The sequence below is a fragment of the Xiphias gladius genome, chromosome 14, assembly GCF_016859285.1.
Source record: "Xiphias gladius isolate SHS-SW01 ecotype Sanya breed wild chromosome 14, ASM1685928v1, whole genome shotgun sequence".
Lineage (NCBI taxonomy): Eukaryota > Metazoa > Chordata > Actinopteri > Istiophoriformes > Xiphiidae > Xiphias > Xiphias gladius.
This window is the reverse complement of record NC_053413.1, coordinates 9,739,320-9,765,582: the sequence shown is the minus strand read 5'-3', so window position 1 is coordinate 9,765,582 and position 26,263 is coordinate 9,739,320. Positions and strand designations below refer to the sequence as shown.

General features: G+C 41.1%; 1 protein-coding gene across 1 annotated transcript; it reads right to left on the bottom strand.

The window, feature by feature from the left end:
- Positions 1-59: 59 nt before the first annotated feature.
- On the bottom strand, positions 60-24,112 carry LOC120799014 (TSC22 domain family protein 2-like). Its single transcript, XM_040143821.1, has 3 exons — positions 21,531-24,112; positions 2,513-2,564; positions 60-2,035 (listed from the first exon to the last, which is right to left on the bottom strand). The coding sequence occupies exons 1-3, from the start codon at positions 23,405-23,407 to the stop codon at positions 1,676-1,678; spliced, it is 2,289 nt and encodes a 762-aa protein (XP_039999755.1). The 5' UTR covers positions 23,408-24,112; the 3' UTR covers positions 60-1,675.
- Between the last annotated feature and the right edge of the window lie 2,151 nt (positions 24,113-26,263).

Below are 26,263 nucleotides of genomic sequence, written 5' to 3'. Positions count from 1 at the left end.
TGTCCTGTATTAATAAACTATTTTATAACAAAGTTCCAGAAACCAGAGAGACATATTTTGGAATCTGAATATTGCTTTTATTTAAATACATTAAAATTTGCAATGTAACAAAACTATTGGCATATGAAATTCAAACACCATTTAAATGAACAAAACATGGCTCACTTCATTTTTCTGTGACTAGTGTCAGTAACACTAGGTTATTTTTCTCTCTCCATCACATCATTTCCCCCCCCAATTACACTGTTCACAGACTATCTTACAATAAGAGTGCTGAATAAAAATGAGGTAAGAAAGTGGTTTGAAGATTACAGATCATGCAGAACATGCTGAACAGCGACAAAATATTTTGTGAAGGAGGAAGTAACAAAAAAAATAAGTGTGCATTTAAAAATAATCAATTTACACAGCTTTGCATCTTTGGTTACAAAGTAGGTTGAATGATTTCACAGCTTTTCCCCCTGGCCCCCTCAGGAAAAACAATGGGAAAAAAAAAAAAACAAGGTGAGGAGGGGGTATGGCAATACTAATTCACTTTTAGATAAACCATCAGAATTGAATCTTCAACTGTGCAGGCTCACGTTAAGATTTGATGTCAAGGGGTGGAGAGTCACCCATCAAGGCTCTTAATACTTTATACTATACAAAAATGTACATTCATACTGAATTTTGACTTGAGTTATGAGTTGGCAATTGCAGCGTAAAATCTGAGTTAGTGTTAACCATCTGTCAGAATTCGTTTTGCCTACATTTTTGAAAATTAAATATAAAACATTGCCCCTGGGATGTGTGGCCAAATCTGTTGAAACACTGTCAAAAGAGGAAACAAGTCAATGGGCTACTGTTAAACAGTTTTCATGAAATGGTTCATTTATGAAAATAGCAGCCCTGTAATAAATAAAACACTTAACAGTAGAACTCAAAAGACAGATGCAAGAGTTGGACTTGATGTAATAGTAACTGCAGCGGTGTGGCGTTCCGGAAAAACAGACCCCCCCCCCCACTTCTTGCTTTACAACATGAAACAGCAAAGCTAAAAATAACTCTTTACCCACTCAGTTTTCTCATTTAAAAAAATAATCGCTCTCTTTTTGACAATCACTCCTGTTTGTCCCTTACGTGAGGTGTACCCCTCCCTTTCCACACACTCGGTTTGAGCAGGTTTCAGGTCTGGTCGAAGGCCTGTCTTGCTCGGGCCTGGTCCAAGAAAGGACCTCCTCTCCAGAAGCTTGGACCCAGCCTTCAAGCCAAGATGGAAGGAAAAAATAAAAATAAAAAAATAAAATAAAATAAAACAAAACACCCCGACCTTCCCTGATACTCTGTCTCTGTACACGCTTACACTCTCTTTGAATCTCTCTCTCTCTCTCTCTTGATGATTGCATTAACACTGGAAAGGCCCACAGTACAGATGCATACACACTTACATCCCAACACCAAATTCACGCTTGCTAACTCACCCTCTCACTCACACACACACACACACACACACACACACACACACACACACACACACACACACACACAAAAGCATTGTACTTTGTGGTCAAGCTGGTGGCTAAGAAGACAAAGTTTTTTTTTCTTCTTTTTAATTTCACAAACACTAACTGTAATAAGTTGTAAAGAAGATGCGCTTCTTTTTTTTCTGCCCCATGCGAAGTAGAGCAGATGCACTTCAAGCAGAGGTGACGTTGGGTTGCAGTTGTTGTTGTTGTTGTTGGCCAGGGTCGAGCTGAGGCTGAGTCTGGAGCTGCTGGGGTTTGGGGTGGTGCTGGAGCTGGGGGTGTGACTGAGGCTGAGGCTGAGGCTGGACTTGAAGCGGAGGCTGGGTGAGTCCTTGCTGGGGAGGTGTGGCGCCGGAGCTGGCGGCTGACTGGGCGGACAGCTGAGACAGCTGCTCGCTGTTGGCCAGAGATTTCAACACGGCGTTCTCCCTCTCCAGCACAGAGTTCCTCTCATACAGCTCCTTGATCTGCTCCTTTAAGACCTCCACCTCCTCACGCACTGCATACATCAGATGGCTTTTCACCAGGTCCTAAAAGGAGAGGAGAGAATGAAATGTGTTACTGAGTCAACAACATGTAGGACCTAACCAGAGGCAGACCAGTCACACAGAGGCTGATTTATCATATTCTAACATGCAGCAGACAAGGACATTAGAGGGAAGCTCAAGGCCAAAGTTATTCATGTATTCATTCTAGCTGTGTATTCAATGTGTGTATGCATAAGGGCAAAGACAAACAGCACGTACAGTTCTTAAAAACATGAAAATAAGTCAGGACAGACATGAGAGCTGGCTGAAGGAACTACCTCCAAGAATAAAAAGAAGAAGAGACGTCCAACCCCATGACTTAAATTCAGCAAAATAATACAGTATATGAATATAGATTATGTTCCCTGATACTGCCATCTTTCCATGTGACCGAATACCTGCTTCATACATTTTAAATTAAAAACTGAGAAAAATGTTTACTCAGAGAAATGTATAATCAGTGGTAAGGGGGTTACTCACCATAGCCTGTTCAATTTTATTATCAATGGCAACAACATTGGTTCCAGAGGCACTGTAAAAAAAAATAAATGAAAATAAATAAATAAAAAAAGAAGACAGATAAAGTAATGTTAGAGTTAATTGCATGATTGCAAGACCTTTTGTCTTTTCCCAAACAGATGGTAAAAGCATAAAATACTGGAAAACGTGAAAATGAACAACAATCTACCCCAAATCGGGGAAAACCTGTTGAGACATCGGTGCTCAATTAATCAAATGGCCTGCCCTCAGCTCACCACGGGAATCCAGGACAGTTCATGTAAAATGACCCGACACCACTCTTGGTCATACCCCGTAGGGTACATTCTCACTCCGATCTAGGTCGGGTCACTGAGTTCACAGGGGAAAGGAGAGGGGCTTGGCCGCAGGCAACGCAGCAGGTCCAAGTTAGTGCGAGAAAACGCATCACAGCGTGAAACTGCCGTTCTCACTGTAGGTGTTAGTAGTCTCTCCAGTGGATGCAATTAGTCACAGCGGGAAGAAACACGCAGATAAAAGACCGGGGTAAATACCCACATATTCCTCGACTGTCTCTGGCTATAACTACCCCGCTCCTTTGGTCCTACTCCTTAAAACCCATCACAAACTAGCTGTATTTCCGGCGCAACGGGTACGGGAATCCGTGCATGCGGAGCGGGGCAGCGACCGCCCGCCGTTACCTGCGGCGTGTCAGGTAGGAGAGCACCGGGGCCGCGTGCCGGGTCGGCCCCCCGGGGCAGCACGGTGGTTTGAAGGAGAACCTGCACGGCATGGCGCTGGACTGACGCTGAGGCTACGAAGGTGTCGGCGGAAAGGAGGCCAGCGGAGAGCGCCGGCGGAGGTTTAGCGGGGCGACGGCGACCACATTTAGCGTCGTGAAACATGAACCGACGGGCGGAGACGTCGGAGGGGCTGCCAGGAGGCGGAGGGACATCTGACTCCATTTCTGGCTCCGCCCGCCTCGTAGTGACCGGTAACTGCAGTAACTGTGCTGTATGCATCTGCGGGTGAAGGTGTACGGGGACCCAGTCGCGCCGTACGTTCATTAATTAAACAGAGTTAATGAATCCATTCAGAAATGAGCAAATAGACAGTGGTTCCATAAGATAAATAAACAGCTCAATTGCATAAATGAAGAAAAAACACAAATATAATAACATTTTACGAAATGTATTCAGAAATCTAATTGAATTAAAATTTCAAATTCATCTTTCTGACGTTATCACCAGGGACTGAAGTGGGCCGGAACGACCCTCAACGTTGTTATGGCACCTTTGATTAATAAGCAAATGATTCCGATGGGCAGTTTAATATATAATGTGGGCCAGTGAACCATCAACAAACTCCATTAAGCTTTTACAGGCCCTGTCTGTCTCTGTACCTGCGCTCTCCCCCCGACCGACCTCATTGGATCGTTACAGGGTGACTCATTTTTCCCCTGTGCACCGCTACACCGACAGATCCCCCCACCTGCCAAATCCTACTAATACTTTAACCCCTGGTTATTACAATGTGAGGGATAATAAAATTTACAATTTGTCAATCAACCGGCTTATTTATTTTCTTAATTACAGTAGTGATAGATCAAATCAGTTCAAACAGCATGCAGCTAGAGTTATTCTGGGGACTGAAAAGCACCAATAAAACCAGCAGTCTATAGCCAGTAATTCATGGTGCTAATGTTTAGCAGGCGTTGTGTACCATCGTCCCCATCTTTGTTTGGCTCTTTCTAACATTTGTTAATTACCACATCACACTAAACGTAAAGTAGAGCTGAGGCTGATGGGAATGTCATTAGTTTTGCAAGTATTTGTTCAGAAACCAAATTATTGGACAGATTGAAATTTTGACCTGCTGGTGGCGGTGGAGTCAAGGTCAGGGAATCACCAAAGTAACTGGAAATAAATACTCTGGGAACCATGATTGCATGCGCTAAATTTTGAGCCAATCCATCCCGTAAATGTGGAGATGTTCCACTTCCTCATGGTGGCTTTACATGAACAGTCAATGAACCACCAAAGTCATTAGGATTTGTGTTCTAGGGCCATTTATGTCAGTAGGAAATTTAATGGAAGACTAGTGTGGCTAAAACTTATTGGCCGATATTAGCTTATCACAGCTACATCTTTATTGGCAGCATACATGTCAGCTGATAAGTAATAGTGTTGCTATTATATAGTTTGTTCACCAGAGAGCACTGGCAAATTGATTTTTCTATCTGTAAAATGTCCTGCTTAGTACATTACTTGGTCAGAAGTTTTTAAATTACCTAATTTAAGTTGTTAAAATGTTCAAACTAGTGTTACCGTATGCATTTACGTGAAAAAAATGAATATGACCCAATAAATTGTTATCTGATTATTTTAACTGTCAAACATCGATATCTGTATCAGCGTCAAAGAAAACATTATCGGTCTGGTCTAATATCAGTCATAAACGTAGGTTTACAACTGTAACAAAGGGTGATGGAAAACCATTACCTTAAGGAATAAAAGGTACCTTCACATGGAGCTTAATATTCTAATTATAATCGTTTTAAAAGCACAGACGGAATTAAAAAAGATCCATATTAAACACCTCAATCAGAATAAACAGGCCCAAACTGATTGAAATTTCAATTGCTTGCAGAGGGGTAGTTTAAAACTTTTCATAAACCGAACAAAAAGAATAATTGCACCATGTAAATGATTTAACCCGATTACTTTATGGCTGCGTTCTTTCTGCGCATACCCTCCATTTTGATGTAAATGTGTCGGGATGCAAAACGACAAATGCACGACATATTCATCGCTTTTGCGCACGTCACACAGCTGTTCCGATTAAAGGTGTCGACTCATGTAAACACCAGACTGTATGAAATAACATCCCATGTAAACGGTTTACCCAAAATCTTCAATCGGAATGATTTCAATTCTCAAGTGCCACCATGAGGTAGGAAGGTGCCTGCAGTAGACAACAGGTTGACTATAGACTCCCCCTGAGGACAAGATGTTCTGTTCCTCTACACCATCCAATTTATGGGCGTGAAGCCAGCGGAAGCACTCAGTTGATTGTTATCAGTGGGCTGTACCGGGGAAGGAATGTTCCCTATACCTCTGCTGCTACGAAACGCTGTCACTCAGGTTCCCTGTGCTACACTACTGCCTTTCATCTCCGTCGGATATGACAATGTCTAACAGGAGCTACATCCAAGTACATTACTTCACTCGGGCTACACAGACACACGGCCGTCTCTTCAAGAAATAAATTATAGACAAGAACGCACACTTCAGCAGTCAGTACTCACTCATTATTTTCTCTTTCTCTCCCCCAGAGAGCACATTATGTGACCCCCCCCCCCACAAGTGGTTATAAAACCAAATGTTTAAAAAAAAAAAAAAAAAAAACTACATCAACCTCGCCTTTATCCAGCACCGAATGTGTGTTTAATTTAGAGGAGGTGTCACACACAGGCCCTCCTACAGTTCTTTCTGACAGGAGTTTTCAATAGGCCTGTGCCCAGAGGAATCTCTCACTCTATAAACTACGGACGCTTAACAGACTCTGTGGGCTACACCCTTGTTGCTTTACCAGTGGCTTCCAACAGTGCAGAAGACAAAAACATGCTGCAACCAATAACAGCATCTCAACATATTGTGCAGGGTATTTCATGGACACACCTGTTATAATTTATTATGACCTAGTATTCACCTACTTAAAGCCGATTATAAGGCCAATTCACGCTTCTCAGAACTTTTCACAATCTGTTGGGGATTCACAGTATTTAAATTGCTGAAAGCAACCAAAAAGAAAATGGGGAAGCGCAAAATACAGACTTTACACTAAAATTTTTTAAAACTAGAAAATTCTTGGTGCACCCATATGTGTATTTTGTGGTCATTTTTGTTTTGGATGACTTTAGGTGAAACTGGGCTACTAAACAATATTTAAAAAATACACAATAATAATTAGTTTCAATCATGGTACATTTTATGCATGAGAGTGATACAGATGAGCCACACGCGAAAAATTAAGAATGACTGCAGTAGTTAAGACATTATGAAAGGCAGCTGTTTTGAAGACACAAATTGTCGGAGGACTGGGAGAGGGCTGTTTTGGATGTTGGCAACAAAAGGCAGACAATTCCAGGATTATAAGGGCAACAGAGCAAAGTTGTGTTTTGGTGTAAAAAAAAAAAAAAAAGGCACACCTGAGGAGGGAAATTTGGGCCCAAACCTCATGTGAAAGCCCCGAAGGGTGTCTTCCATCTGAACAATATAGAGAGGCACATTGTGCACTTTTCACCTAGGGCTTTTCATTATAGATGAATATGCTGATTATTTTTGTGATTAACTTTAATTGTTTGGTTTATAAAATACAAGAAACTATTGAAAAATGCCTATTAAAATTTCTAGAATGCCTCTTAATGTATTCACATTGGTTGTTTATAACTCCAAAAAAAAAAAAAAAAAAAAAAAAAAAATTGAAAACCCAAAGATATTCTGTTCACTATAACACAAAACAAAGAAAATCAGTAGATCTTCACATTTTAAAAGTTGGAACCGGGAACTGACTAATACAATAAATTATCAAAATTGTAGCAAATTCATTTTTGTTTCAGCTCTATTTTCATTTAAGCTTGAATACTGTGTTGTAATTCCTTGTTTTAATGACTGAATTGCCTCACTGCCATGATGCATTTTCTCTTGAGGTTTTCTTCCAGCTGGTGTCAGTGGAGGCAACAATGAGATAGGATGAAACAAGGGAGTAAAAGGAGAAGAAAACTCAAAACCCCCCCAGTGTACTGTCAGTGTCAGGGTATGTGACAGGCAAGCAATAGGTTTTTAACTATGGAGACTGGAAAACATCATCGTGTAATAATACTTCTCAAAGAGCCTGAGACAGATTTCCACAATGCTCAGGAACCAAGGCTTGGATGATAAACTTTGGTTCTGCTTCCTGGAGTCAAAGTGAATAAGTTGATTTTGTTAAGCTGTGATGTTTTGGGTGGCTACTCTTTACTTCAGCTGCAAATGTGCTAGTTACAGTGATGCAAACTGGGACAACAATCAAGTCAAATCCATATTAGGACACCATCTGGTATTCCAAGTAGAACTTCCAAGAACAACTGGCACTAGAGGGAGATTTTGGAAACCACAGCATGAGTGAGTAGTGTTTTGGAGCTCAATAGAGCAACTGTGCCTGGCTCCTGACTCACATGATCTTGTTTAAGCCTCTAGATCTCAAGTCAAAGTCAAGAACATGTTTGAGCGCCTGACTTCAAAACAAACATGTTGAATGCATGGTAAAGCCACCTCCTCTGTTTCACCAAAGTTAGAAAGCGAACACTACATATCTAAAGATGTAAGTCCTCGCAGGCCTAGGGGCAGATCTGAGATGAGACAGAATGCTAATGGGGTTTTAAACTTCTCTGCCACTGATTATGCAACCAAAATGTCTGTAAACTTCACCATCTACATTAACAGTACTGACGTTTATAGGCTCCATGTTGAGTTTGGTGTTTCCTATACAGTATTAGCTGTAAAATAGGAATGTCAATAAAAAGTCCATTAGAGGCAGGAAAGTTTACATACACACACATACACACACGCGCGCGCACACACACAGTGGGCAAGTGGAACAGTGAGGCTGATTAACTCATCTGGGCATCAAATAGTTGTCATTCTTTGCCTCTGGCAGAACTGCTGGTATATTCAAGAGCAGTAGGTTTCCTTCAGCAACACAGGAGGAACAAAGCTAAGTCTATTTAGCTCGACCTGAGACATGGTGGACACATTTGATGCAAAAATACCTCCCATTCTTAAGTGTAATCTCTGGTATTTATTATTCTAGACCTTATTTTTCTACTTGGGCATGTGGCTATGTACTGCACCAGTACAGTAAAATCAACACCAGAAGTGTATAGAGAATGTCTTTTTCACACTCAGATGAACATATATCTACTTCCATTTTATCCAAGACCAGACAACTTCAACTGTCAATGTTACATTGCACAGCTGTGCACGTAGAAAAGTATGGACAGACTCCCAGCAGAGAATAAAACAAGGAAGTGCTACAATTACAATCGAGCAAGCATCAAACCACTGAATGGCATAACTCGGGTCTCATTATGAGGGAAATGTATGTAATGTACTGTACAAGATTAATTGAGACAGTCTAGTGGGTTTTATTTTTATAATTTACATTCTTTGCATCTGTGCAAACAAGACATAAAAAAATCTGTAGTGAAGCAATTAATGAGAGTGTGGTCATACCAAGTACGATGGAAAAGATAATGGATCTAAAACAAAAACGAATTAAAAAAAAAAAAAAATGGGGAAAAAACTGAGGCTTGGGTTTCTAATGTTTTCTGTCGCTGATCTATATATAATGATTGTCTATGAGAATATTGATTGTTTTATGTAGTCTACGTTTTGAACATTTTTGAGATTTCTATTTTAGAGATTTAGAAATTAATGTCCATCTGCGGATCAATTTCTGTGGCACTCTGTTGAAATTTTGGGACGTACACTTATTTGCTTTATTGCCAAATGTTAGATGAGAAGATTGATGCCACTCAAGTCTGTACGCTAAATATGAAGCGCCAACAGTTGTCTAACTTGGTTTAGCATAAAGACTGGAAATAGGTGGAAACAGCTAGCCTGGCTCCGTCTAAAAATAACAGAGTAAATGCACCAGCGGCTCTAAAGCTCACTTATTATTACTTTATATCTCGTTTGTTTAATCAGTACAAAATCAGAACTGCAAACACTACAATTTGCCATGTTACGGATCATTTACTGGACTATTTCTTGGCCGGGTGCAGTAACTTCCTGGATTCTCTGCTGATTGCACATAACATAAAAAAATGTAAACATAAAAAAGCAGCTCCAATACATGCACATACATGTACATTTTTCATAAAAGTTTGCAAATGTTCTTAAATGGGCAACACCAAAGTTTTAAGCACTGTATGATTTCCTTTTAAGAAAAAACATAAAGCTGAGATTAATGAAGAAAAAAAAAAAAAAGGAGAGACAGAAAAGGATGACTAAAGGTACTCTGGAACAAGTGCAAAGTAAGCCACAAGGATGGGGGACTTTTATTTTGACAACGCAGTCCTCTGCAATGCTTCTGACTTAGTTCTACTTTGGGGCAGTTGGTGAGGCTTTAACAATCATATTACAATAAAGTTTAGAGAGGTATAGACGAGGCAGAAACATTTCCCCGTCAACCGACATGAGTATATTAAATGTAGGTTTTTTTCACAAACGTCATTTGTTCAACATTGCAGAAGAGGTGCTATTATATAGCTGAACCTCATGGAGGGGTGTCATCAAGAACATAATTTCCATGTAGGGCCTTATAAACAAGTACGTTATGGTAAAAAGGATCTATGACTTCATCTGGTTCCCTCCAAATAAACCTGAATAAAATATTCTTATTAGGGTCAATATCAAAGGCCATCGCCAAGATCTACCAAACAAAGCCCTGGTTATTTTTGCTTCCATGGAAACAAAAGCAGCCCTTGGCAGAACAGTGTATCCACAACAGCACCTCTGGAGGAAAAAAAAAAAAAAAAAAAAAAAAAAAAAAAAGAAGTGAAGCATGGGGCTCACATCAGCGCTATTTGTGTCATCTTACTTTTTGAACTGTCTGTTTAGAGTGGAATAGGATTTGGGCAAATGGAAACAAAACATTGAGTGTGAATGAAAGTAAAAACAGATATTGTGTCTCAAAATAATAACACTACATCTCAGTTTAGATAATGCCATGATAATGGTGATTCACCTGTTAGCTGTTTTTGGGGGTGGGGGGACAAAAATAGACTGAAATTATTGTGTGTGTGTGCGTGTGTGTTTTTAGCTCTCGTGGCTGGTGATGGTGTGTCAGCTATATATTTCTCTAAAAAACAGTTTCATTTCCTGTCACTCAAGATATGGTTTTCTGTGCTTCCCTTTTCATTTTTGTAAAAGTCATTATACATATGTTAGGCGCTTTTGACGGCACTTGCTCATTATACGCGACAGGGTGAGAGTTTTTGTATGTCAGTGTCTGTATATGAGTCCACGCACTTAAGTATCTTTTATCAATGTAATAATTACATGAGAACTTTAAAATATAACTGAATTAAAGTCGTTTGACAGACACTCAGTAACTCAGTGGAGAGTGATGTATTTAGAAAGCAGGCCTTGCTCGGGTTGTTATACAGCTCCTACTTTACAGGTAGCATGAACACACTCCTCAGCCTCTTTGATCCAATTGAAAGCTGAAAGCAACAAGTTGAGGATGTTAAAAATTTCGGTTTTTAACAATAGTATTATTTTCATAGTTTGGATCATTTTCCATTAATAATTACCTTTTACTTAATCTTGAAATGCAGAGCTACTTCCAGCTTTATCTTTGATCATGTCATTTGTACTGTTTTGAGTTTAACTTTGTTAGTATGTTTGCAGAGTTCTATTGTTCAAAGAACAGTTAGGATGGGCATTCTGGGGATGTTTGTTTTCACTTCCAAATAATTTAGATTAGATAATTGGGTTAAGAGCTGAAACAATTAGTCAATGAGTAGACTAATCGATTGACAGAAAATTAATCATCTCGCTAATTGAGTCATATATTAGTCAAACCATTTTCTGGTTCTGTAATACCCTGATCGATAATGGATTTGTGAGACCAATATTGATTTCAATATGTGAGAATTTAAAAAATATGTGATGACGATATATCAGCTGATGGTAATTTTTTTTAACAAACACATGACATGAAAAATCAACTTGTCAGTTGTCTTATGTTGATGAACTGTGTAACGGAGAAACTAAGTGTGTTTCCATCTACCTGTTTTAAAAGCATTTTCAATTTGGTGTATCAATAAAAGCAAATTGTGACCAAGTGCAATCGAAACAGACTTAGTGAATAAATCATGACCATGTGACTTTAATGTCCACTGGAGGGACGAAAAACAGCAGCAGACAAAAACATCAGATCTGTGTGGAGACCATCCCCCTTCTCACTTTAATACATGGCACAAACATGTCATATTTCCATAATGTTTTATTTCCCCCCAGTCTCTCTCTGTTTGAGTTTTGAATAGCGCTCATTTAATTACATCATCTTGCTGCATCGTCCTCTTCTACTGCAATGGCTTAATGGCACCGACTGCAGAATTAGCACCACCAGCTCAGTTGATCTCAATGAACCAACTCCTAATGTTCTCATCACAGTATTGGGTGGAAACGCATAAGAATTTGTATTTTCTTTTGGTGATTTTTCTCGAAATTTGATTAAAATTAGCTAATATCAGTCGATATATATCGGCCTGAGCGACTTATCAGACTAGCTCTGTTTTATATCACTGTAAACTGAATATCTTTGGGATTTGGACTGCTGGTCGAACAAAAAAATACATTTAAAAATTTCACAAAGAAACTGTGATGGACATTTTTGAAAATTTGCTGACATTTTATAGACTAAATGATTAATCGATCCCCCAGGAGGAACTACAAGACAGTGCTATGAAGAGTGGTTGTCTGGACTACCTTGCTTGGCTTGCTGCCACCACGACCTGGCCTCAGCTAAAAATCAGAAAATGGATGGATGATTAATAGATTAATTAAGAAAATATTCATCAGATTAACTGATAATAAAGATAATTGTTAGCTGCAGCATTAATTGGGTTAAACTTGTTTACAATCTGTTTAACTCTCTTCATTAGATTGTTTGTCTCTGCACCCCAAGATCTATGCAATTACGCTGGTACGAGACCAAACAAATGGAAATAACACCCAGGCAGTAAACAAACCAATATTTTTCAGTGACGCAGATGATATATATTGTTACAGAAAGAGAGTGTCAAAGAAAGCACCAGAGAGAGAAGTTCAGAGAAAATAGGAGAGAGAGCGAGACAGAGACAGACATGTTGTTGAGAAGTCTATTGGCCAATCGTGTGCTTAGTGCCAGGCCTTGTTTCCAAATTCACTCTGTGCCCATGGAGAAAGCAAAGCTCAATGCTACTGAACACAGCTCACATGTTGTTACACTCTTGCAGGCCTGTCCAGTCCAATCCAGCATCTGCTGCCAGACTGGAAGTTCTGGTAGAAAGCCTTAGAGGGGTTTCTGTGTCACATTCGGGGAAAGAGAGAAGCCACAGAGATAGGGAAGAGTTGATACAGTGACAGCAGGCTAAAGTTGTGATTCCTAGAAATGTTTCCTTACGCAACTTCATTCCACCTCAGAAAACTCCTTTGCTCATGTTGCGTAGTTAACTTGGCTGGAGAAAAAGCTCTTAATTCAATTCAAATCATTTTATTTATATTGCGTCAAATCATAACAGAAGTTATCTCATGGCACTTTTCATATAGAGCAGGTCTAGACTCTACTCTTTATAATATTATTTATAGAGACCCAACTTTCCATTTCTTACCTTTCACTAAAACATATGGGACAGGAGAGCTGGGGAGATGGAGTCTTGACCTTAACACAGGAATGTATTTTGGAAGGTGGCGACAGCTTCATAAACTTTAAGGGCCTCCCTCAGGCCATTCACCTACAGTTGGCTGGCCACTCATGCTTAAGTTGTTTCCTAAAGACACAGTCTGGATTCTAGTTTTCAGCTATGAAACTGGAATCCGTTTTAGTTGTAACTTTATTGAGAAGCTGAAAGGTGTTTACTTTTGTGGTTCAAATACCAAAAAGTTATGGAATTTAAAATTACCTCTTATATTCCTGGTGGTTAGCTAGTACACGGTGTTCTAGGCCAAGGGATGTATGTCAAGAAGGAGAAAAGAAACCCCCACTCTGACACCCCCCCCCACACACACACACACATTCACTCATTTCATCTGCTCCCAACTCGTACCTTTCAAGACTAACTGCTTCTCTCCGACATTCACACAAATATAAATGCACACTGACACGAGCATATGCACACAGAAGTTAGCCAATGCAGGCAGAGTTGAGCGCGCGCACACACACACACACACACACACACACACACACACACACACACGGGAATGAGGAGTTGATTTACAGCATGTGTGTGAATATTATATAAGCCAAGGCTCTTTTCCTAGAAATCTCTGGCACAAACTCCCTTTGTGACATTACCTCATGACTAAACATTCTCACTAACCTCCTCCCATGCCTCCTGCTTAATTTTACTTTGCGGCAACCTCGCAAGAAAAACCTCCGCACACGTGTGGCAAGCACACACCTCCACAGAAAACCTGTCTTTTTCACTACGGCTAAAACTCAGAGCTTTGTATAAGCGAACTATCGGCTGAAATCATCAAGGTCAGATGATTTGGAGTCCAGCAACATCTTCATGAATGAGGTAAGAACTGGAGGAGTCACCATTCCCTGCTTTTTAGTAGCAAACACTCAGCTCTCAATGGCTCTCTTTGTAAGTCTAAAATGTAAAATGTCAATATCCATTTATGAAAGCGTCTCTTTGTAAACTAACTAGTCAGTGTGTTTAGCACTGGTGAAAAGTGCCATCTCCCCCAAAACCCCAGAGTATGGGCTGTGAGGAGGACTGAAAGAGGGAACACATAGCCTAACAGATGTCTATGAAGATTCTCAAGTCACCCAGGTCATGGTTATCCAAGACGAGTTGAATCAAGACCAACTGGACTTGGTTGAAGATACTTGAAGACATTTCACCTCTCATCCAAGAGGCTTCTTCAGTTCCAGAAATGAAGATGATAACCTAGCAAATATGTATACACAAGAAAACCCCCTTTTCTTTTTCTAAACCGCTCTCTCAAAACACATAAGCTAACCTGACACAAAAACCATGGCTGTACATGCTCAAGCTTTGCCCAATATGGCCCCCAAGTAAACGAATGACCTGGCAGCAGACAAAAATAACCTTTTGGTGCATTCTTGCTTGGTTGATGTCAAACATCTAGCCACAGCATGACACGTTTCTTCTTTCAGCCTGCCTGTGCTGTAAACCAGTGGCCACGTCAAAAGTTCAGTTTCACTGTGTTGAACCTCTTAATAACTTTAAAAAGCATTGAGCTCATGAAAACCCACAGCACCCTTAAGTGATGAGCTGGAAGGGGGTTGGCTGGAAAGGAAGTGGAAGAGGAGAAAAGAAAAGGGAGCAAAGAGCAAGAGGCAAGTACACAGAAAACAAAAAGGTGTCAAGATTGATTTCTACTTTTGCGTTGAGGTGTAGTGGAGGCATCATGCATAGGTTCCACCGGAGGTCCAGCAAAGCTGACACTGTAAAACTTAACTACAGGTTGGGGCTATGCAGGGGACAGATACCACGTGAAAACCACAAGTATTTTGAGTTGTCAACTTGGGCTGCTTGCCTTTTCTCCTGTGCTTCCAGTAGTTGACAGTGAGCTTGCAAAGCCATTTTCCAGTGTAAACCCTCTCTTTCTACTCTGCTTTAGTGTGTTGGGACTGATGGTGCAGGAAAGAGGGCTGAGGGATAACTAACAAAGGGGGGCTGGCAGTAGACGGACAGGTAGAGTAATTGGGTGCCAGGAGGTGGCAGAGAGAAGAGGGAAAGGCTAAAAGAGAGTGATGAAAACTCTCTGTTGGTGCTCATGAGGCTTCAGGTTCTCAGAACCATCCATCCATCCATCCGCCACCAAGCAGAAGTAGGTCAAAACTATTTAGATTTCAGCTGCCCTATGGGAGTTTCTTTCAGCAGGTTATGAGTTGTAGGCAAGGGAAATGGTGTACAGGGAGAACCCAGAGCCACTGCATGATTACAGCATGGCCACTGGAGGAGATTAGCATATGCCAGGGAACCCAGGATCTTTACCCCATTACAACCTCAGGAGCGTAGTTCACCTTTTTGATCCCGGGCAATAGTTCCCCAAAAAGTCCCTTCTCCCAGGACATTTACAAGGTACTTCCAAGAACTATCAGGGTTTAAACTGGCAAACACAAGCTGCTTTTATTGTTGACAGAATGAATTCAGGCTACAAGCAAGTAGTTTGTTGTATCAAAATATAAAGAACAGAATTATTTTTTGTAACTGAAACAATAGTTACACAGATAACTTCCCCAAACTAACAACTAGAGTGATAATGGGAGAAACTGGGTAAACAAGACAGGAATTGAGAGAAACTAAAGTGAAACTTAAACTTCATGTGCCAATTCTTATATTTTCACAATGTATTAAAGGGGATCTCCATCGAATTTACACATCAAAGTCTGTTTATAAGCGTTGGGGAATACTGCTGCATATAAAAAACAAGTTGTATAAAGCCATTTGTTGCTTCAAATGGAGCTGCATGAAGTGTCAGTTGGAGCTAAAGACTACAAGTCTGAAAATGAAAAAAAAAAACGTGGGTGTGGAGTTAGAAAAAAAGTGAGTTTACCAGACTTCTGTAGCCCACTCCACATCTCTGCTTGAGGCTAGAGTTTCCAGGCTACTTTAGCCGCTTCTAGCATAATACACCCAAATCTCCAACCAAACTGTTTACTGCAGAGTTGCACTATGGGTAATGTTGGTGCCAAGTTTTGACTAGGAAGAAAAATGTGTGGAGAAAAATAAAGACAATATGTCTGGTTCTGCTGCATCAACGTTGTTCCTTTTTTTGTTTTACTGTCCACTGAGTCTGACAGTGTTATAGGAGTAAAATGCTACATCGATGGAATAGTAAGTGAGAAGAAAAACAGTCATTACAACCATGCTATTACGGAGTCGGACATTTAGTATTCCTGCTGTTTTCAACATCCCTTCTCTGCTCTGTGTTCCTCCATTGCAACACTAATTCAAAAATTGTGGTTGTATTACATTTGCAAGTTATAAAGAAAAACACAGGGACTTCAACCCCTGTGTTGGTGCATCAAAAACAAAAATTATTTCTTAAAGCAAGTAGTCAGTTTTAATCTGTTGTCATTATTTGTCCAAATTGCCTAATCTTTCCACTACTTGAGATTCAAGGAAAACGCACAAATTTGCCAAAAGGACTTTTAGTCCCTGAGTTTAATTCCTGTGATTATTTGGTCTGAGGCCCTACTAGTCCCCAAACAAGCCAAAGAACTTACATTTTTAAGTGGATTATTAACTGAAAATAACAGGATTTACCTTTGGGTTATTGTTAGAACAAACCGGTAACTGACTGATCAAAAAGGGAATCTGAAGATATGCATTTATTGTGGGATAACCTTTGTACCATTATTTTTGAGATTTTTTAGAACAGTTAATTATTAATGAAATACAATAACTGAATTAATAGAAAGACAATCATAAATCGTTTGAACAAGTGCTAGTTTCTACCCAGCTCCTGAAAAGCCAAAGTACAAAACAGCTGAAAGGTGGGTCTTGGTAATTCTTATAGTCACATTAAATGCCACTTTCCAAAATCATGATAACAAGGATATTCTCAGCTAAGCTTATCTACAGCACAGTACGGCACATCCCCAGTTAAACAAGCCGTTAAAACCTTGGACCGGGTTGGCGATGTTCTTCTGCCTGTGAGTACAATGGAGGGCCTCCATACCTGAGGTGGAGGTGATGACCGAAGCAAAGCCTAGTGACTTACAGACTAGTAGCATCAGTCCAACCAGAACAATGCATCTTTCTTTTTAAAATAGCTTTAGGGGTGAGAGGAGGCTGGGGTCACAGAGGATGAACAATTTGACTAGTGTACACAGAAACAAAAACCATACACAGTGAGTGATTAAAGAGTTATGAACAGGAGCAGAAGATCACTTACTACACTACTGCTAAATGCAGTTAAAGGTAACTGTATTGCTCCTGCACAGATCCTAGAAATGGTGCAGTTAAGTATTACAACATTAACGGTGGCAGTCAGGTTTAGAACTGTGATTACTATTTAGGCCAAAGATGTCCCAACAAAAAAATGTGTGTACTTCTACCTCTGTGAGGCACTCTGGATAAAATGTGCCCAAAAAATGTCATATGATATGACCAAAGAGCCCCAGTGCGGAAGCAGGGAATGAGCTAAGGAATATTAAATGAATAGAAGGTGGAGAGCAGTGTGAGGGACTGACTGAAAACAGGATACAGCAGTAAAGCAGAGGTCACAGAGGGGAGGGAAAGACCCTGTGGTACTTGTTGTCTCTCTGTGTCCCTCTCTCTCACATGTACACCCACACAATCCCACCATGCCTAAAAAAAAAAAAAAAACTATATATATATATATAAATAAGCTCTTAATGTTTGTGGTGAATTTGTCCAAAAGTTTTGCTAGACCATGCAACTTTCCTTAGTTGGTGCCCCCCCCCACACCACACCACATAGTTGTGAACACATACATAAGTACAGGCTGAGTCAACCCATCCCCTTTTAAAGACACACCCCTCATCCACCCACAAAGAGACAGTCTCTCAATTCACAGTGGCAGTAACTGCTCTACAAGCCTCCCCCTCTCCTACTTCCTAAGGAATATGATTTTACATAAGCTCCCATTAAGTGGTGACAAGAAGCCATACATCCCCAGCATGACTTCAATTACACACAGACTATAGATGCAATACATTTATGCAAATGATCCTGCAAATAGAAGCAGCTCTTCTGCGAGTACAGCAAAGACATCATGAAAATCCACCAATGTCGTTTTACGCCTTCAGTTGTTGAAGCCATCTGAGAAACATTAAGTTGAGTAAATCATATTCTAATTATGAGAACAGCATCATCAGTCTCCAGTCTATATCTGTTTTTCTTTAATTAGTTGCAGGGAAACTACAGGGTGGAGGAAGACAGGAACAAACATTAGAGCCTACCTAATGTCCAAGAGAGTTTTTCCAGGTCATGCAACCTGTGTGAAGTCTACAGCCTTCTTAAACATGCAGTCAATAGTGTGTGTATGAGGGGGTGCATGCGTGTACATATAATATCTTTCTGTGTTATACAAATTATAGATGTTAGCTACTGAAGTAATCCATTTGAGGAGAAAATTGAAGTGTTTTTGTTGTTTAGTGTGTGGGGCAGCAAGACACAAAATAAACAGTGCAGTGGAAATGTAGAAATTAAGCAAGAGACAAAGAAAAAGCTAGCGGGAGAAATGGGTGGGGTGGGGGTGGGGGTGTATCAAGCATAGCTAAAATGCCTGCTGAAGTGAGGCACAACAAGTTTCACTCTGCAGCTTCCTCCACCTCTTCTGAGCATACCACAGTTGCTGCTGCAAAGGAATGTCATTCAGCACTTCATTTGTATATGAACAACTGCCATGCCTTGTCTGTCAATCAGTCAGTGGGGTAGTAGGTACAAAGGACCGACTGCACTGATGCTGCACCGGTGGTTAAAAATCAAAAAAACCAAAAACTATGAAACAGCAACAGCCGATATCACAAGTCAGCTAAGGCTCTAAGTGATTTACAGAGGGAGTGTGCATGCCTACTACAAATTGTGGTGTGTGTTTAACCACGTCCAAAGGCCCAAAACAGAATATACAGTAATTTAGCCTAAGCCTTCCTTGCAAAAGAAAAGGGCAACAACGTGACAACAGGCACAGTTGGTTGACACACCCCACTGTAAGGTCTCTTATCGGCAGAATAGGGGCACAGTGGAAAGACTACTGCTTAATGTCTGATAGTGCTCAGCTGTCGTAAGAGACCCCTGCTCTTATCAGCCTGGAAGTTGGGTCTTCACACAAGCAATAGATAGGTACTATTGGAGAGAAAGAAAAAAAAAAAAAAAAAAAACATGTGCCTGACGTCAGGAGGATTGTCACAAACCTAAATAATGTTTTAAATGGCACAACTCGCATAAAAGTATATCTCAACTAATTTGACCTGTTGTTTTCATAAATTAACTAAACAATCACATGAGGAGTATATGATTTTAAAAGCTTAAATTGTTTGTACCAATAGCTTAAATAGTAATTGTAAATACTGCCTGCAGAAAAACTTGAAAAAACTGGCACTTTTGAGGGAACAAAATAACTTCCATAGAATAAACCAAGAGGGGCACCTAAACCAGGTGGGTGCGAAAGGGGAGATGTGAGGGAAAGATACTTTGTGAGGTGAATAGGTCTCTCCTAAAAACAATGGAATTTTCATTGTTTTTAGCCTGCTGATTTGACCGGCTAAGAGGATAAGATTACTCCAATGTACATCGCAAATCAATGTCTATAAATCTGTTCAGAAATCAAAGACCAAAAGATTTGCTTATAACTCGAGAACTTGCCTGAAAATCATGACATTCTTAAGTCTTGTTCTGTATAAAAGTAATCTAGAGATAGTTTTCTGTATATCCATGGGAACACTGCAAACAGGAACTGCTAATAACTAATTTGGCATATTTTCAATGGTGCCAGTTCACCAAAATGTAAACAAATACAGGCTAACAAAAACAGGGCTCAAGTTGTAACGCTTTTAATCCGTTGCAAACTTTATACTTCCTCTTTATCTCCCCCAAAGCTTTATGTGAACAGTTGTTCTAAAACTTGGAGCATGATTATCTCCCAAACTGAAGTAAGACAAAAAATAATAATTGGAGTGACAAAATCAATTAATATGAATTCTTCATGTTGTACAATCAATATGGTGGGGGGCTCAGTTGTCTTGACTTTGTCTGAAGGGGGTCCCCCAGTGACAGGCTGGTCAAAAGTGTCAAAGTTGCATCTGACACATGCAATAGATTTTACAGACTATAAACTGCAAGTTTCCTTAATGTGCACTTGACAAACTGAAACACATTTAAATACTGGTTAAGACATTGTCCACCCACATGTGAAGAAAAGCAGTGCCAGTGTTCTGTAGTCTGCATATCTAGTCTGGTCTACATTCTGCTATATCTGTAAGACTGTATACGGAAAGCTCAGAGATTTCAGGCACTGTATCATTTCCGCTCATGAGTGCCATCTACTACAAGTGAAACAAAGAGCTAAAACTCAGGGATTGAGAGAAAGACTACTTTGGAAAGGAAGCAAATGTCATTACACGTAACTGACAGAAACAGAAAGATAACATTATTTCTCACAAGTCACATGTACGCATCTGTATAGTCATATTTTGCCGTTTACAGACAAAATAAAACAACAATCTAACATATTAACTTAATTATCTTTTTTTTTTTTTCAATATCCAATTTTAATTCTTAAACTTTTGCCATGTCCACTGTGGGTTACATTAATTTGTATATTTACACACTATCGTATTAATCCAAAAGATCATTAAGGAATACAGTAAACACAATACAAACCTAATCAGCGGTTATTTCAGCCAGTGCTCGAAAATCCTCGGTAAACACTTCCCTGAGGGGAGCCTGATGGGGGTATGTTTGGAAACCATGATATCATAACCATGGCAATAAAAGAAATCAAAAAATCTCCACTATGTTTATATTACAAAGTCTTTTCCGGAGCAGGAACTAACTTATTATAATATCATGCATGCAGCACATTGGCAGAGTGGCCAGGAGTAACCTGCGGCTAATAGAAACCTGAGCAAACTCTATGTACGGTAGCAACTAGCAACACATCTTTGATGTTTGCTGCCAAGACCATTAAATCAGACACTGTCCTGGAGGCTAAAGTGGGAGGACAACAAGGTTGGAGACATTAGACCTGCAACAAAATGCTTCCACACACACAACACGAATACACACCCTTACAGACAAGGAATCACAGTATTACATAAGTTGTTGCCTGAACTTGGGAAGCCATGGGTGTTTTCCTTGACTTTGCTACACTCCACTTACTTCTTTAGACCCTAATGATAAACAACAAATATTAGATTTCCTTCTTGTGCGCCACATCTCTCTTCCTTCTACTCACCCACCTCACTCCATAAATCCCTGACACTAAGGGGGAAACCCTGTCAATCTGACTAGGTGTATAACCAACACTAAAACAGTCATTGCCTTAGCTATGACTTTCCACCTTCGTGTGATCACAGCAAACGGCCAAATGTGTCTGCTTTAAAAAGCTTTTACGCAGCTGTACCCTGAAATTGGCACTGCCTTACACTGTCTGTATTTGATTGTCCAAATTGCATGTATTACAGATAATACAGTCATGGTGATGATGTTCATCAGAGATGAGGATTTTCTAACACTTGATATTAAGATCTAGAAACTTGTTACCTGTCCTCCTCCCCATCGACAGGTATGTGGATTCCAAACAGGCTGGTCACAGCTGGAGTGGTGAGCTGCAGGCTCTCAGGCATGAAGGGCCTCACCGGTTCCTTCCCAGAGACAACAGGAGACTGTGTGTTGACGAGACCCTCCAACTTCCTTCCACCGCCACCCTCTATCTGTCCAAAACCAGTTGCTGGGAGGCCATGCGCCCCCAAAGCCACTGGAGTCTTGCTGTGGGGTATCTGACCAAGAGGCAAACTGGAAGCTGTCAAATTTGGCATGGCTGCACTGGAGGCACTGGGCACGGCAGTGGGCACAGTACTGGGCATACTGGAGCTCACTGCGATGGCAGGCACATTTTGTACACCAGAGGATGTATTGTGGAGACCATGGGGTTGAGGCTGTCCAGTCGCTGCATACTGACTCTGCTGATGTAAAGTGGATCCACCAACCAGTATTGAGCCTCCAACACCTCCCATTCCTACCGTCTGCTGCTGCAAGAGGCCTGGAGCTGGTTGTCCAGTAGGTACAGATCCCCCTCCTGCTCCAGCAATATCTCCAACCTGACTTGGCACAGAAGCCCCTCCAGAGGCTGGAGGAATGACCGAAGCGGGTCCTTGTCCCACAGGCTGCAGCCCTGCAGACAGGCTGGACACTGGGATAGACTGGCCAGTGGAAAGCCCTGGCTGCATGGAAGCAGGCTGTTGCGGCTGGTAGTACTCCGTCTGGTTCTGCATCAATCCAGATGACTGGCTGGTCAAGGGGTGGCCCATAGGAAGGTGCTGCTGTTGTTGCTGCTGCTGCTGGGGAGGGTAAGCGATGGATTGGGCTGAGGGAGGCATGATGGGGGACTTTTGTATGTGGGCACCAGATTGAGGCAAGCCATTTTGTCCGACAGGCAGCACGCTCTGGGGAGCAGAAGGCTGCAGACCTCCCACTGCTGGCTGAGCTGGGACAGCTGTAGGCTTGCTGCTAGAGAAAGCACTCTGGCTGGCTGACCCACTAACGCCCTGTTGGCGGGCGCTGAAGTTTTGATGGTGGATTTGTTGCTGCTGCTGTGGTAGTGTCTCCACTGAATGCATGCGGGATGAAGCGAGAGAGGCATCCGCCATGGAGCCCAAGCCCTGACCTGAGTGTGTTGCCGGGGCAACAGCAGAGCCTCCTGTGAGCCCAAGCCCACTGTCTCTGTCTGCAGCAGGGTCCAATGTTGCACTGGCATGCCTAATGCTATCTACAGTCCTACTAACAACAGAGCCCTCAGAGTCTTTCTCATAAAACTCTGTACACGTCCACCTGCCTCTTCGAAAGGGTTCTCCAGTACCATGATCGAGTTTAATGACCCTGAAGCGTGAAGTGCAACTCACCGTTGAGGTGGCAGGAGGAGGAGCCGAACTGGTCACTGCAGCGGGTTGGGAGGTGTTTACTGACACACTGGCTGGCCCAGCGCTGGTTGCTGAAGCAGGCTGTTGCTGCATTGCCCCAGGCTGAGTGATAAGGGGTAAACCAGTTGTAACGCCAATCCCCGGCGGCTGCTGTCCACCTTGAGCTGAGCCCGACACTCCCACTTTTCGAAACTCTCCAATGGGATTGCCTGACAGCGCAGACAACTGACCGGCTTGAGGTGTGTGTGATGGTGCCGTAACACTGATTGCCTCTGGCTCTCCAACATTATTCAGGGCTTCTTCAGATGAACTTCTGTCACACGCAGGCTCGTACTCAGCCCGCGACATGTCGTACATTTCCGACGACATGTCTTCAGTCCGTGACTCGTCCGGGTCGTCCAGACTCTCCGTGTCATCGGTGGCACCTATAGCCGCCACCTGGGCCTGAGTCACACTTGTGATCTGAAAACAGCTCTTTTTCTTGGCCGGCATTTTCGACATATTGACAGCCTGATTCCAAGTCCCGTGTGGCTTTGTTTATCCTCCGTCAAAAAGGGACGAGCTGGTTGCAGCTTCTAAAAGCTTAAGATCATATTAAACAGCACACTTGCACCTATTTTACTTAGCTTAGCTAACTGTAATCAAGATGAATCTGCGCCATCCCTCTTCCTCTCTCGGTCTCCTGTTGCGTTTCATGAGCTCATAACGCAAAGCCACACTTCGTGTCGTCGTGCCCAGCAATGCAGCTTTAGAGACCGATACCAGCCGCCTGTGAGAGGATTGATCTAGAGTTTTCGGTCAGTCCGGACCGGCCTGCTAATATCCCGGTTGTGCAGTTGTCAAACGGCCGTTGCCGCAGAATGAGTAACCCAGCCGCAGAAGCTACTTTAGGCTGAGGAGGGCCCGCAGCCCTTCACTCACCGAGCTAGCTAGCAAGTCAAGCCAACTGGTTGCTGCACACTCCCCCTACGTCGGAACAAGTATGTGAGACATCTTCACGAAAGCAGTCCTTTGTACACTCTCACTTCACTACCTTAAAGTCTTTCGGTGGCGACACTTACTTTGAAGCTACCTGCGGTAGGGGGAGGATAGTCCTCTTAAATTTTACGCTTTAAAACAAATGAGTCTAAACAGCGTCTACAGCTACCTCCCTCACTCAGTCGCTCTTGACAAGATGGCTATGTTGTATGCAACCGCGGTGCATCGTGGGTAGGAAGGTTGCGCAAGGATGTTTACGTACGAGGCATTTGAGAATCGCCCTTCATGCTGCCTTTAGGGCACCGCCGGAAAAATATGAAATTACGAAGTGAGCACAGGCAACCAAGATGAAATTGAGAAAGGGTTTCAGCCCTTTGAATCCACCACCACTAGTATGCATGTTTTTATTCACACTTATAATTGAGTCTCTCTCTAGCTGAAAGTGCCCAGATAGATCAACTTGTTGTGTGGCCATGGGGCAAACATGACCTGCTGGTAGTGCTGAAAAAAAAAGTGGATTAATTGATTAGTCAACAAAAAATAATCACCAACAGTTTTGATGACTGATTAATAAGTTATATATATAATGTAACTTACATATCTACCTTTGCCCTGTAGACCAGACCAAAAAAGCAAATTGAAGATCTCACAGTGGGAAATTGTGAAAGGCATCAACTGACTATTATCTCTATATTATTTGATGTCTTAAAGACTAAATGATTATCAATTAATCAAAATTGTAATCAACAGATGTATTGATAATGGAAATAATTGTTCATTGCAACCATAGCTACTGGGCCCCTATTACCTCCCTGTTCCTCCCAGTCTTTCTATGCTGAAACACCACCCGACCCAAGGTCTGATGTGTGGTAATTACATTTGATTTGAGACATTCATTTAGAGTAATTGCCCACGGAAGCATGAAATTGAACTAATAAAGGTCTTTAAATTCATTTTTTAATTCAGGGACCCTCCTCAAGACATCACCCTAAGATCAGGTAACATACCAGAACTCACTTTAAGGACCTCAACTTGTCATCTGCACATTTTCCGTGCTTCACAGGAAAAACGAGCCCTGGGATGCTTTGATTCCAAAAAACAGCAACCATCAGAATACTACTATATAGCATACATTTAGTTTGGCTTTTTTTTTTTTCAATGTCCAGCTATTACTAAATTATTCCTTTTTACCACAGAAGCCAGACTTTACTGGAGAGCACTTGAAGGCATCAATTCCCTCTCTCTCCTATCCCCACCCTCCATAGGTATTTCTGTATGCTGTAGTGTTACTTACACACTGATATTATCAGCAGCTTCAGGAGCATTCTGCTGTCTGTACAGCAGAATTTGTACAAGTTTGTACAGTAGCCTCATAAAAAAAAATGAAGCAGGGGGGGTTATTATAATAATATTATTATAATATGCACTCAACCAAATTAAACTACTGCAAAGTTACTTTTGCAACATTCAGGTAGCCATGTATAGAAGTGATGTGTAAAAACACCAAATCAATGCAATATTGAAGATGATTCAAAATGTTTTGTACAAGGAAAGTTGGTTTATAGTTCTCTAGTTTTTTTTTTTTTTTTTTTAGAGATTCAACGTTTTTGATACAAAGCTGTTATTCACAATACTTCAACACAAGTTACAAACACTTTTTTTTCTAAATTAATTTGGGGTGCACAGTTCTTTTACACTGGGCTTGAGTTTCTTGGGGTTCTGGGGTATTATAAGGATGTGAGCATATGACAGAGCATGCAGTAACTCCTGTGATCACTGCACTACTTAGTTTAATTTAGAGTTGATCAAACTAAGTAAAAATATTTTAAGCATGTCATAAAAAGCAGCATGTTCTGAGGGAATTATTGGGAGGTTGATTCGCAGAGTTGTGGTTGAAGGAATATTATGCTTCGTGCACGACTAAGTCATAGTGCTACAAAAAATTCTTAAGCCTACTTACAATGTGACAAACCTTAGCAAGTATATGAGTAGATATGCATACAATTTTGAATAAATACAAATTCTATCATTAACAATCAACCAGAATGTCAGTTTCAGTTTTGAAAAATGTAAAATTGAAAATATCTCTAAAATCCTCCACAGACTAAATATAGGTGTAAAGACATACGACAAGCCACAGCTCTGCACCAGAAATAAACTGTGGACCAGATATGACTATTCACAAACGATAGAGAACACTGCCCCTGGTGGACAATGGGTGTATTTTTTAACTTTGAAAGGGGATCATGCTTGTTTTTCCTTTTTTGGATGAACCTTGATCTGTCTACCATCTAAGTTGGCTGTATTCCTTAATACTATTGTTTTATGCCAAGTGTCCATAAAATTACCCACAAAATGCAAATTCAAACAGTGCTTCTG